At 51.3% G+C, this 12,604-nt stretch overlaps 1 protein-coding gene across 1 annotated transcript in view; it reads right to left on the reverse strand.

Moving 5' to 3' along the window:
- The window catches only part of GABRA3 (gamma-aminobutyric acid type A receptor subunit alpha3), a 112,950-nt gene that overhangs the window by 84,636 nt on the left and 15,710 nt on the right, over window positions 1-12,604 (reverse strand). Inside the window, exon 3 of the mRNA XM_006136294.5 lies at window positions 7,484-7,605. Coding sequence (XP_006136356.1) covers window positions 7,484-7,605 — 122 coding nt within the window. The remainder of the gene's footprint in view (window positions 1-7,483; window positions 7,606-12,604) is intronic.

The following is a 12,604-nucleotide window of genomic DNA, read 5'->3' on the forward strand; positions in this document are numbered from 1 at the left end:
CAGGCGAGAAGGGATCACTGTGTAACACAGGCCAGACAACGTCCTCCACATAGTTCCCAGGGTGGATCTGCTAGAACAAAGAAAAATCCAAGCTTGATTTAAAAATGGCCGGTGATGAGGAAACGGCCATGACTCTGGGGGTGCTGTTCCAAGGGTAATTTCTCACCTTATTTCTGGTCTGAATTTGTCTGGCTTCCACTTTCAGCCATTGGACAGTGTTAGACCAGGGGTGGGGGGTGGGGAACCTTTTTTGGGTCGGGGGCCATTGACCCACAGAAAAATCAGCCGGGGGCCGCACATGAGTGAGGGGGAAAAAACCCCTCACTGAGGTGGCCCCTGGCTGAGAAGGAGAAAGGTGCACCCCACATTCTCCTCACACACCAGAACCTAGCGGGGCCCAGGCCAGTAGATTTGGGGTGCTGCAGCCCTGTGATGGGGCAGTGTGTAGGGGGGGAGAGGGGGCTGGAGCACCAGCACCAGCTCCCCAAAGCTGGGGGGGGGGCTCTGAGCCTCGGGGGTCGGATCCAGTCAAGTTGCAGGCCGCATCCGGCCCTGGCCTAATGTTCCCCCACTCTGTGTTAGGCCTTCCTCTGCTAATTTGGCTGCTCATTCTTAAATCTCTTCCCCCCTCGAGGTACGTGTACTGTGTTCACATCACTCCTGTCAGGCAGCGTCTCTCATCCTTTAATCATTTCCCGCCTCTTCTCCGACCCCTCTCCAGCGTATCAACTTCCTTCTCGAATGGTGGGCACCAGAACGGGACACAGGATCCAGCCGGGGTCGCACGGGTGCCAGAGAAAGGCAGAATCTCTGCTCCTCCGCCAGGTTCATGGTTGCATTTGCTCTTTTGGCCACAGTGTCACACTTAATTCACATTCCGCTCAGTATCACCTGCAACTCCCAAATCCTTTTCGGAGTCCCTGCTTCCCAGGAGAGAGCGCGCCTTGGCATGTCCTTGCTGTTCTGAAATGGGGGCAGCAATAAGGTCATCCGCTAAGTCCATTGGGAGCTTTGCTTCCTACCCAAATTGGCCATCCACGCCGTACCATGCCTCCCTCTCCTGTCTCTCGCAGGAGTACACGGGGCACCCCCGGCACGACCCCACGCTTCCCTCCGTCCTAGCGCATTTGCTGGCGTCGTCATTCATGATCTTTTATGGAAATCTATGCAACGGCAAAGGCGTCAAGCAGAAATGCCACGGATGGGTCCCTCCTCTTCCGCAGCTGCAGTCGCAGCTGTGGAGTTAATTGCCCTAACAGCCTTGGTTTTGCAACACAGAGGCTCATTAAGGGCATTGGCTTTCCAGGGAGGAATGGGTTCGCGTCAGAGCTCTATTGATTGTTTCTAAAGATTCCTCAGCACTGACGGGAACTGGGGACAACGCTTCCCTGCACAACTCTGTCAACGCAACCAGGCCTATTCCAGTCCTGGGCTAGCCCACAACTCTGCAAATGCCCCTTAGTCACAAGCCAGTGGACACCCGGCCATTCCAGACATGGCCTGAAATAACGATTACAGGGGTGCTGGGACGATTGACGTAATGGGGGTGCGAAGAACCATCGAACCAAACGAGAAACCCTGCATATGATGGAAACCGCTTCCTGCCAACTCAGCCCCTCCCGTTCCAGCCCCCCACAGGACTGCCGCTTCTGCCCAGTTTTTGAGGCATACCCCGTTTTAGAGTGAGGCACCAATACATTCAGTGGCACGTGGCCCATGCCAAGAGCTGACCTCAGGTTTGGAGCAGCACAAGGCGACGGAACAGCCCTGCGAGTCCTGGGGCCAGCGATATCTTTGTACCTGCAGTATGGTACTGCGGCTTCACCCTTTAGTAAGGTGTCGGTGTTACTTAGGACAGTGCTCTCCAGCCTTTCTAAGCACAAGAGCACTGTTTCACTTAAGTGCAATGTAAGATCGACCTCAAACCCAAATACCTTTGCCCCTCTTCCTTCCCACCCCTTCTTTGAGGCCCCGCCCCTGCTCCACCCCTTCTCCGAGGCCTCACCTTGCTCACTCCATCCCCTTTCCTCTCCCATCCTCACTTACTTGCACCAGGCTGGGGTAGGGGTTGGGGTGCAGGCTCTGGTCTTGGGCCAAGGGGTCTGGCATGTGGGAGGGGCTCCAGGATTAACCCAGGGTGGGGGATTGGGGTCCAGGAGGGGTTCAGGGTGCAAGCTCTGGGAAGGCGTTTGGGTGCAGGGGGACTCACATATGAGGCAGGAGGTTGGGTGCCAGAGGAGATGCAGGACTGCAGTGGGGTCAGGAAGCAGGCTGTGGCAGGGCACCGTTTAACTGAGACGGCTGCCGGGGGGTGGAGCAGTGGGGTTAAGGCAGCTGACCCCTGCCCTGGCCCTGCCCCACTCCTGAAAGCAGCTGGCATGGACAGCAAAGGCTCCCTGGCACCATGTGCTGCCCCCCATCTACGGGCACTGAGCCCACAGCTTCTACTGGCCACGGTTCCCCATTACTGATCAATGGGAGCTGCAGGAGCGGTGTCTGCAGGCCAGGACGGCGTGTGCAGACCCCCTGCTCTGCTCTTTCAGGGGCTGCAGGGACATGCCAGCCACGTCCGGGAGCAGCAGTTACCACAGGGATCATGACTCCAGCTGGGACAGATTCAGCATTTTATAACTCACCAGTCAAAAACCCAAACTAACCCACTTTGCAAGCAGTAAAAGTAACAACCCCCCACCTATGTGCTGGGTCAGGAGAGGAGAGGGAAGGACAGTGTGTGTGTGTTTGTGAGAATGACAGACACACAGTGTGTGAGTGACAGAGATGTGCACTGCCAGGCTCCCTCCATCCCCTTCTCTCTGAGTGGAGACAGGGTACAGAAGTGGGGGGGAAAGACACCAGTGCCCCCCCTTCTCTCTCCAACAGCCTGCACAGCAAGCAGGATGTCACATAACCGAATTGGAGGGAAGCAGCCAGATCGCTGCTGCACCCCTAGGTGGGGGTGTTGGCCCCAGAAATCTGTATGAAAGGGAGCCATGTGGGGTATTGAATGGGAGCTTGTTGTTTTCTGATCCTGTGTACACTGGTTATGTGAGTATATAATGTCTGTGTGTGTAGATCTGTAATCTGTGTGGAAACTGAAGATTTCCCTGCATGTGGTTAAGCATTGGGCAGGGCCGAGCCTGTGGAGCCTGTGGACATGCTAATTACCTGTGGAACAATGGTTCTCAATGGGCCAAAGACACACCCAAAGAATGGGGGCTGTCCTGAGAGCAGCCAGCAGGGAACACAGAGAGGCTGAGGACGAGGTGACCTGTTGCATACCAGAAGAGGCCAGGAAGGAGGTATAAAGAGGCCATGTGGTCGATGCCATTTGGTTCTCAGCTCAGCACTTCATCCCAGAGGCAGCACTGCAGGGATTGAAGAGCCCGGAAGACCTGTGAACCCATCCTGATCGTAGGATGTGCAACAAGAACTTTTAAACCAGCAGCTGCAACATCTCTGCTAGAGCCTGCATCGAGAACTGGGAGATTCGGTGCATGTAACGTACTGTACTTTAATAACCTTACTCTCATGCTTTTCTTTCCTGTAATAATAAACCTTTAGATGTTAGATGCTAAAGGATTGGCCCAGCGTGATTTGTGGGTAAGGTCCAGAGGGTAAATTGACCAGGGATCTGTGGCTGGTTTCTTGGAACCGGACAGAACTTGTTCGGGGTAGGTGGGATTGGGTGCTAGGACCCACCAGCTGTGTATGAGGCCCGGGGCCATCGGGGGCGCGGATATTGCTGGGGTGTCGGAGGGGTTTTGCTCGGGAGGCTTCAGGCAGGCAGCTGGAGCGCTCTGTGAGACTGGTTTGTGGCCTGTGTGGAGAGGTCACCAGTCGGGGGCTGTAAGGAACCCCGGATTTGAGCAATTCGCCCTGAGCGGACGCCCTCAGCTGTGCCCAGACACGGCCCGGTCCGTCACACAGGAGGCTCCAGGAGGCAGCTCCAAGGCAGATGGCAGGAGCAGCACGACGGGGTGGAGGGGCCACTGAAGTGCCAGCGCTTGAGAGCTTCCCAGCCAAACCAGTCAGGATCCCCTGTCCGAGGCTCCAAGATCTACCGGTAGATCCCGATCGACTGCTTGGTGACCGCTCACTTAGGACACAGTTTTCAATGGCAGAAATCTGGAGACTTTGCCCCTGGGCTCCTCTGTCATTGGAGGTTTCCAGCGATAATGAAATAATTCACGCTGTGAGTTTGTTCTTGCCCTCCTTGAGGGGATGGCAAAGCATGTGACGTGCCTTCTCTCCGTTTCAAAGCCTCGATGGGAAAGGCAACCTTTCCTCCATTTGCAGAAGGGGGAAACTGAGGCAAGGGGGTTGTGATTTGCCCACGGTCACACAGATTCAGTGGTCAGGCTGGAAACTGAACTCACAAGTCCGGAGTCCCAATTGCCTGCTAACCATGAGGCCCTGCCCTCTCCTAGTTATCCTTTGCAGCCCTGCCAAATACGGACACTAGGTTTCCTCACTGTGCTATATGGGAGGCTAAATCGCACCCCCAAAGCAAACTGCGCAGAGCTGCCGGAAGCCTCCTCCAGAACAAGGCACGATGGAGGGAGAGAGGCGAACGGGTGGGAGAGGGGATCCCGAAGAATGCCAGGAGGCACAGGCTCTGCGAACGGCCTGGTCCGTGCAGATGGCTGACTGATATCCCTGAGGTAAGCCGGAGCAGCAAGATGGCGACCAGCCGTGCAGTGGCTGACTTAATAGGAAGCAGCACCCGCATGGCATCTGGGTCAATAGAACCAAATAGTGGTGAATGGCACCCCAAGACACCCGTTTACCCTCCGCCCTCCACCCCCTAACCCGTTAGTGTCCACCTCTCCCTCCACCAGAGGCCCCCCCCAACAGCCCCCGCAGCCCTCAGAGACCCACGCTGCAGAGTCCGCAACGTGCCTGCCCCCACAGCCGCGCTCAGAGATGGAAGCAGGCTCGCCCCCCACACGGCCGCTCAGCCCTCGCGCAGAACCTTATTTCTTACTTTGGCCAGCCCCTCCCCTCTGGCGCAGCCCTTAACAAACGCCGCATGAGGGGGAAGCCGAGGTGAGGGCGGCTTTGTGCAGGCTGCGCTAGATCCGGCTCAGACAAAGGCAATTCATTATGTTCCCAGTTTCGCTGCAGGACCGAGCGCAATATCCCAGAGACGTTCCTAGGAAGGTTTTAACTTCTCCAGGAGGGCCTCATGGGAGTCCTCTTGTTAATTGTTGGCGCTGGGGATTGCTTCGCTATTGAGCCCAGAATCAGCCACCGATGTCCCCTAAGTCCTCTTTCAGATGCATTTCATTGGCATCGATCCACTCCTCGGAGAGGTTCGAGGAAGCAAAGCTATCAGCGGGATTGCAGTTAATTCGGGGGGAGCGCGAGGAGCAGTCAAAGCAATAAAACTGATGGATGGCCTATGCAGATATTTTAACCCCTTCCTTCCTGGGCGAGTGCATCATGCAGCCAGGCAGGTTGCTGAAGGCAGAAGAGCGGGCTGGGTTTTGGCTGATTTCGTGGGAGAGGGGTCGGCCTGCAGGAGCAGCGAGGGTGGGAGGGTGCGGAGCGGAGGGAGCGACAGTGCAGGACTCTGTTAGAAAAGGAGACTCTGGCCATCGTACATGGAGAGCAGGACAGACCGGAGCAAAGAGGAGAGGAACCCGCATGCTGGGCAGCACAGATTAGTAAGCCTCTTCCAGCAGGCGTCACTGGAAGGAACGGAGCAAGAGCCTCCCTCTAAGATAGCCTGGCCTTAGAGCAGCTGCGTTCCCAGCAGATTTTCCTATAGAAGCGGCAGAATATGGGGACCTGAGGGAGTCCATTCGCCACCTTCCCAGCTGCTGGGAGCAGTAAAGAACTACAGCTTGCAGGGGAGGGGGAGCCCGCAATTACTGACGTCACAGACATCACCTTCCCCAGCTGCCAAAGTACTCACTGGGGAGGGGGGGAGTTGGCTGCCGTACTAATTCCAGCAGAAGCGACGGCAGACGTAGTGCTAGGCCTCTCTATGGGAGGGCTCAGCTTCTCCTCGCCGTCCTGAATGGCCCAGGGGCAGTGAGGTGCGGGAACGCTCAGCAGTTTAAAACAAACAAAAGGGCGTTTTTCTTCACTCAGCTCACAGTCAACCTGCGGAACTCCTTGCCAGAGGATGGGGTGAAGACCAGGACTTTAACAGGGTTCAAAAAAGAGCTGGATAGCTTCATGGAGGTTCGGTCCATCAATGGCTATTAGACAGGGTGTGTAGGAATGGTGTTCCTGGCCTCTGTTTGTTTGCAAATGGGTGACAGGAGAGGGATCATGTGAGGATTATCTGTTGTGTTTCCTCCCTCTGGGGCACCTGGCATTGGCCACTGTCGGCAGACAGGACACTGGGCTGGCTGGACCTTTGGTCTGACCCAGTCTGGTCGTTCTTATGTTCAGACACAGTGCAAGTCAAACTAAACCCAGTACCCTGGATTCACAGGTAGACAATGGCCAGCAACCTCTGGGCACTGGAGAACCTTGAGAGAGAGCCGCATCACATGCCCCCGTCACATCCCTCTGAAAAAAATTGGATGCAAAGCCTACACCAAGCTAAGGGGAAGAAAGATAATGAATGCCCACCCCTCCGGTCCTACCCCGCCCCCCATTCTGTGCCCATGCCTCAGTCCATAACCTCCTCGTCTTACAAGTCACTCTCGTCCCACGGCACACCCCAGCTGTGGTCCTTCTGCATCATGTCATGCACAGTTATACTGTCCACTCTTTGCCGGAGGGACTTTGCCTTATCAGGCACTCAGCACAATTCTGGATGCTTAAAAAACCCATTCCTGATGACAGTGAAGTTCGGATGACCCTGGAGGCCCAGTGAGAGAGATCTGGCTAAGACCCAGTGTGAGAAGAATCTCCCAAGGAATTACTAAATGGGATGCAGACACCGAAGAAATTCTTTTGATACTGAAAGGGCATTCCTTTGACGTCAGCTGGCCGGAAGGACATCGGTCTGACCTGCTGCTCCCTGGGGTTCTGCGCTAGGAAATGGGAATGAAAGCGGAGCCCAAGAATGCCTGGGATGGGTTGGCTTGGTTTGTGTCTAGGCTTTCATTTGGTGGAGCCTTGAGGTAGGAGCCCAGGACTGAATGAACTTGAAGACCAAAGTCTATTCTTTCCGCAAGAGAAAGTGTTCTCTAGGAGGTGGGTTGGGTCCATTAGTGTAGGAAGAGAAGCCATCATTGGTTCATTTAGAGGTCCATTCATGCAGCTATCATAGAAACTCAGGACTTAGGTCAAAGAGAGACCCTCTTCCTCTCTCACCTCAGGAGATGGAGGTGGGTCTCTCTCCCACCAGAAGATCGTTGGGGTTATAAAGAACCAGGGAAAAGAACAACTGTGGGACTGAATTTCCCCCCTTCCCCACCTTACTCCAAGGAGGGTTGCTTGATATTACTCTGTGTGTAAACATATAACTCATTTCTAGACCTATGAGGCGAAGGAAAAGAAAACCCTCCCAATGCAGACTGACCTCCGAGTCCCGGTCTCAGCCGATTGTCATAGCCATCCAGCAGCCGGTCCAGGATGCGTGTGAAGATGGTGATATTGTCCTTGCTGTCATCAACAATATCTGGACCATGCTTCTGAGAAAGCCTGGGGAAAGGAGAGAAAGGCAAGAGGAGAAATCAGACTGGAAATCATGCCTTGATATGCCCTGAGCTCTTCTTTTAAACAAAGATGTTTATTCAACCAAGGTCTGCAGCCCTGTGCTGCAGTATGTTTTATGTTTGTCCACAGGATAACTTGTGTAGGAGGTTGATTGCAGGAGACATCACACCTACTCCAGCCCAGCCTCTTTCCCTTGTAGCCAGAGCAGAGGCTGACAGCAGAGAGCTGACAGTAGAGCGCTCATTTGATGTATGGGGGTGCTGGCAACTGGCCTTCTCTACTCTAACCCCTGCCATTGAGCTAATCAATGTGACGTCAGCTATGCAAATAGCAGAGCTGAAGTCGACATACGGCACACAAGTCACCGCGGCAAGTAAGGTCGGCCTGGACTGCTCTCCCGTCGACACCAGCTACTCTTTTTTATCTTGGTGTCGACAGGAGAGCACTCGGAGGTTGATTTATCATGTCTAAGCAGACACGGTAAATCAATGGCCGGTAGATCAATCACTATAAAATCGATCCCCGGCATAGTGGAGAAGAACCCTAAGGTGCTAGAATCTCCCATTAACCAGCCACGTGGGGAATGGGTTAGGAGCACTGGTTGGGAGAATCATCCAGCCCTATTCTAGCATCTCCCACTCAACATCCTAATGAGAAAGGTTTAGCAGAACTCAGGAGACCTCACTGTAACTGCGGTCCCACTTTCTCCCAGTAGGAGACGTTGAGCAAGAGATGCAGGAAAACTCATGGCTAGAGACGCTTATAGGCTCTGCCCTTCAGGAGGGCCCATTGCAAAGGATTAGAGATAAGCAAACCACTCTGGATACGAGGCACTGCACTGTCACTTAAATAGGAAGTAAATTGTTTCTGAAGTTGGTTGAAATTTTCTCCACTTCCAATTGAATTTCAGTCTCACTGGCCTATGTTTCCTGGTTCGGTTCAGAGCACAAATGCTGAAATGCCATTTGTACGGAAAGACTTTTTTTCGCCCACTGTATTTTCTGACCCAGAAGCAACAAGGAAAATATCAATACATCTCACAAGATTTCCAATGCAATTTTGCAAGCCTAAGGAGATATTGGGATAAGCATTCAAAGGTTGCAGTCTTTAAAGTCATGCCCTTGGTGTGAGTAGAGATGCCAAGCACACCAATTCTCACGGGGATCAATTCACTTCTGAAATTCAAGTCACAAATCACTAGATGCCCCAAAGTGTTTAAGGGCCAATGTCAATAGGGTGCCTGTAGGGGCTTTCCCCACCATTCGCATCCCAGCCGGAGACACCAGCAGGGACTGCAAGTGGACAGACAGACTAAGCGAAAGGGAAAGCAAACAGGACAATCTAGAGAAATGCAGAGATTGCAGGAAAGGTGGGGAGAGGAAAAGAACGACCCAGGGAAGTTAAGCTCCAAGAAGACGGAAGGTAGGATTAAGAAACTGGACATGCAGCACGCTAGATAAAGAAACACAGCCAGGCACAGAGACGAATGGCTGGTTTAGCGGATGAATTGCTAGAAGTGCTGCAGGAGCCTCATCTAGTGGGGGTTGCAGCCCAACGCTGACAAATCGATGCATTGTGACTAGCGGGAGAAAGAAATTACTTGGGAGCAGCAGCTTGATTAAGATGAGCGCACAAGGCAAAGGGGGACACACCAGTGCTAGCTGTGGTGGGCTGTGTATTTTACAGGTGCATCTGCAGAACACTACCCCTGGACCCACTGGAGTGGGACCCCTTATTAGGGACTGGTAAAGTAGCATGGCATAGTCCTACCTCCTGATTCTGCACGTTTAATGCGGTTTCTCCCTTTCCTTCCCTCCCTTTCTGATTTTTTTCCTCTGCATTATTCTCTTTTTTCTTCCTCCACTCAAGCGTTGTTCCTTGGTGCTGCTGCATGAAGGGTTGATTTGTGGATGGGGAGCTTTCCTTTGTGGTGCAGAAAACAAGTGGGCGTGCCCATTCCCGCACCACAGACTTTGATTTCGCTTCCTCCTGCCCCAACGCATTCCTCTTAGGAAAGTGCTGTTGGCTCTGCAGTGGCTAGGAGTTTCTGGCATGCCTGTGCCAGGCTCCATTCTGCCCTGCCAGATGAGCCGTGCATTCATCGCTCTGACAGTTTTGCTAAATACGCTGGGTGGAGCAATCCGCCTGGGATAATGACGACTAGTCCAGCTCACCCCGGCCCACCACAGCACGTCAGTGACAAGACAATCTCACAGGGGTCAGAGGAGCAGTCCCCCGAGGTCTATATGAACCTCAGCCAAACTAGCCGGAGCTCTTGGCTTAGGAAGCAACAAGGTGGGGTCCAAACCCTCTTGAAAACAGACTCTCTCACGAGAGATCTGTCAGTTGCTGGAGATACAAGAAGAGCATCTTCGCGATGTGTTTCGCAGTTCGAGACTGAAGCAGGAAATGCAGAACCTGGGGAAGAAGGGTGGCTGGCATTTTCAAGAACAATTGATTAGCACGGGGTTCGGTTAGAGGACCAGCCTTTATATGACCGGTACATTCAATGAGTTTATAAAGGGCCAGTAACAGATCATTAGTAGAGCTGGTCAGGAATTTTCCATTTCCATAGGGTTTTTTTGTTTATTTTTGTGCAGGCGGAGGGGAGAGAAAATTCAGTTTCTGCAAAATCCAAATTCTCCTGTGAAAAATATTTGATTCTGTCAACATTGTTTTATTTTGTTTCAGGAAAAATCAGAATGCAATATTTTGATCTGAAATTGACACACTTCAGTTTGTTGACCATAACTGAAAAGTTTCATTTCACATCTGCTTGACATTTGTCTGTTTGCTCATGCTGTTGCATACCTCATGGAATATTTGAAGGCCCCATTTTTTCTCTTTGAGACCAGCTCCTGGGCTAGCTGGACTACATTTCCCATGATGCACCACAGTTCCTAGTCTTGCTGAGCTGACATGATGCATCATGGCAGTCACATGACCATGGTATATCATCAGAGATTTAGAAGGGGGACTGTGCCTACAACTCCTATAAGGCACTGTGGCCACTGAAAAAATAGTAAGTAATGTCTAGCCAAGTCAAAATGAAATGTTTTTATTCTGGAAAGTCAAATGGTTTTATCAAAAATGTAAAAAAAAAATTAAAATAAAAGTGTTTTGGAATATTTCCATTGTGTGTAAACATTATATATATATATATATATATATATATATATATATATATATACACACACACACACACACACACACACACACACAGAGAGAGAGAGAGAGAGAGAGAGAGAGAGAGAGAGAGAGGGGACTTATGTGCAGATTTGGTACAAGAACAATTTTAAAAATATCCATGAGACAGAAATCTGATTTTGACTAGATGTAATAAACAACCATTTTTAATAAATGGCTTTGTAATAGTGCAATTGGAATGATGTCCAACAGGTTGCTTAACCATGGGTTTTAACCATCTAGCCCACCTTCTTCTGATGTGCTTATGACATCTAGCACACAGGTTTTCAACCTTTCCGGAGTACTGTACCTCTTGCAGGAGTCTGATTGGTCTTGTGTACCCCCAAGTTTCATCGCATTTAAAATTTACTTGCTTATGAAATCAGACATCAAAATTTTAAAAAATTACAGCACACTGTGCCTGAAAAATTGCTTACTTTCTCATTTTAACCTTATAATTATCAAATAAATCTAAAGGGAAAATTAATATTGCACTTACATTTCAGTGCGTGATATAGAAACTACAGTTTGAACCTCTCTAGCCTGGTACCCCGGAAGCAGAGAATTTGCCAGACCTCCGGAGGTCAATATTGTCTAACAGCGTTACCAATACTTCCACTGCTTTCTGGGCTCTTAGAAGACATTTAGGGGGTAAATTAAGCTAAATAACAGCACAGAACACAGAGCCGGGACTGGCGGCTGTAAACAGACTTTATGGAACCACGGGAAACTTGGCCACACCCATGATAAGTGGACATCCAGCCAACTAAAATCATGCCAGACCACAAATATTGCCAGACCAGCGTGTGCCGGATGAGAGAGGTTCAATCCGTAGTATAAACAAGTTATTGTCTATATAAAATTTGTAGTTTGTACGGACTTTTTATGCAGCCTGTTGTAAAACTAGGCAAATATCTAGATGAGCTGATATACCCTCTGGAAGACCTCTAAGCATTCCCGGGGTACACATACTCCTTGTTGAGAACTCCTGGTTTAGAACTCATGAAATGTATATTGGTTCTGTGCTAACCACAGCGATTAATTTATTTCTGGTTCATAAGCTATTTAAAATGAAGCCTTAATACAAAGCGTGACGGGACAGAGTTTTAAACGCAGTGCCTGGCAGGGGTTTGCTAGCAATCAGCAAACTCATCTTGTCTAATTTGGAAATCATTTTGCTTAGTTTGACATTTGAAATTTTGACTCACTGTGGGGTTCACATCTCGCTTAGAAGATTCTGTGAAAAAAACAGCACCGCCAGGGAGAAAAAAATTTCAAAGGGCAGAATCAGGAGCATCTCTGCGTGGCTCTTGCTGCCACCTTATCACCACGGACTGCCGGTTCCAGCGCAAGGGAGGGGTGTATCTTCAGGGGAGAAGGGATGGAAACGGAACGAGCGTTTCCACCAGCAGTGTATAGCTCCCAGGATGCACCGGGAAAGCACTGAGGCAGCGCAATTGGAGGAACAGCGACTCAGCAAGCGTTCTGGCTTCTGCTCGGAACCCCGTTCCTGTAAGAAGCGAACGAAGCCTTTCACCACAGCTTGGAGACAAGGGAGTTATTGCCTCTCGGGAAGGATCGAGCAGTTCTTAGAGGGAGATTTCAGCGTGCGGCAAGTCAGAAGGAGCCATTTTAGCTCGGGGGTTTGACTGCAATCGACGTGAGAGTGCACAAGAGCAGGTGCGTGCCTAGAGGCTGGGGAGAACCTCGCTGCATGTTGGTGTAACCCACATACCTACCGGGTGTGGGTCGCTGTCCCATGGAGTGGCACCTGGACCACTTACAGAGCCAGAGAATA

This window comes from Pelodiscus sinensis, chromosome 13 (genome assembly GCF_052426305.1).
Source record: "Pelodiscus sinensis isolate ZL-2025 chromosome 13, ASM5242630v1, whole genome shotgun sequence".
Classification (NCBI taxonomy): Eukaryota; Metazoa; Chordata; order Testudines; family Trionychidae; genus Pelodiscus; species Pelodiscus sinensis.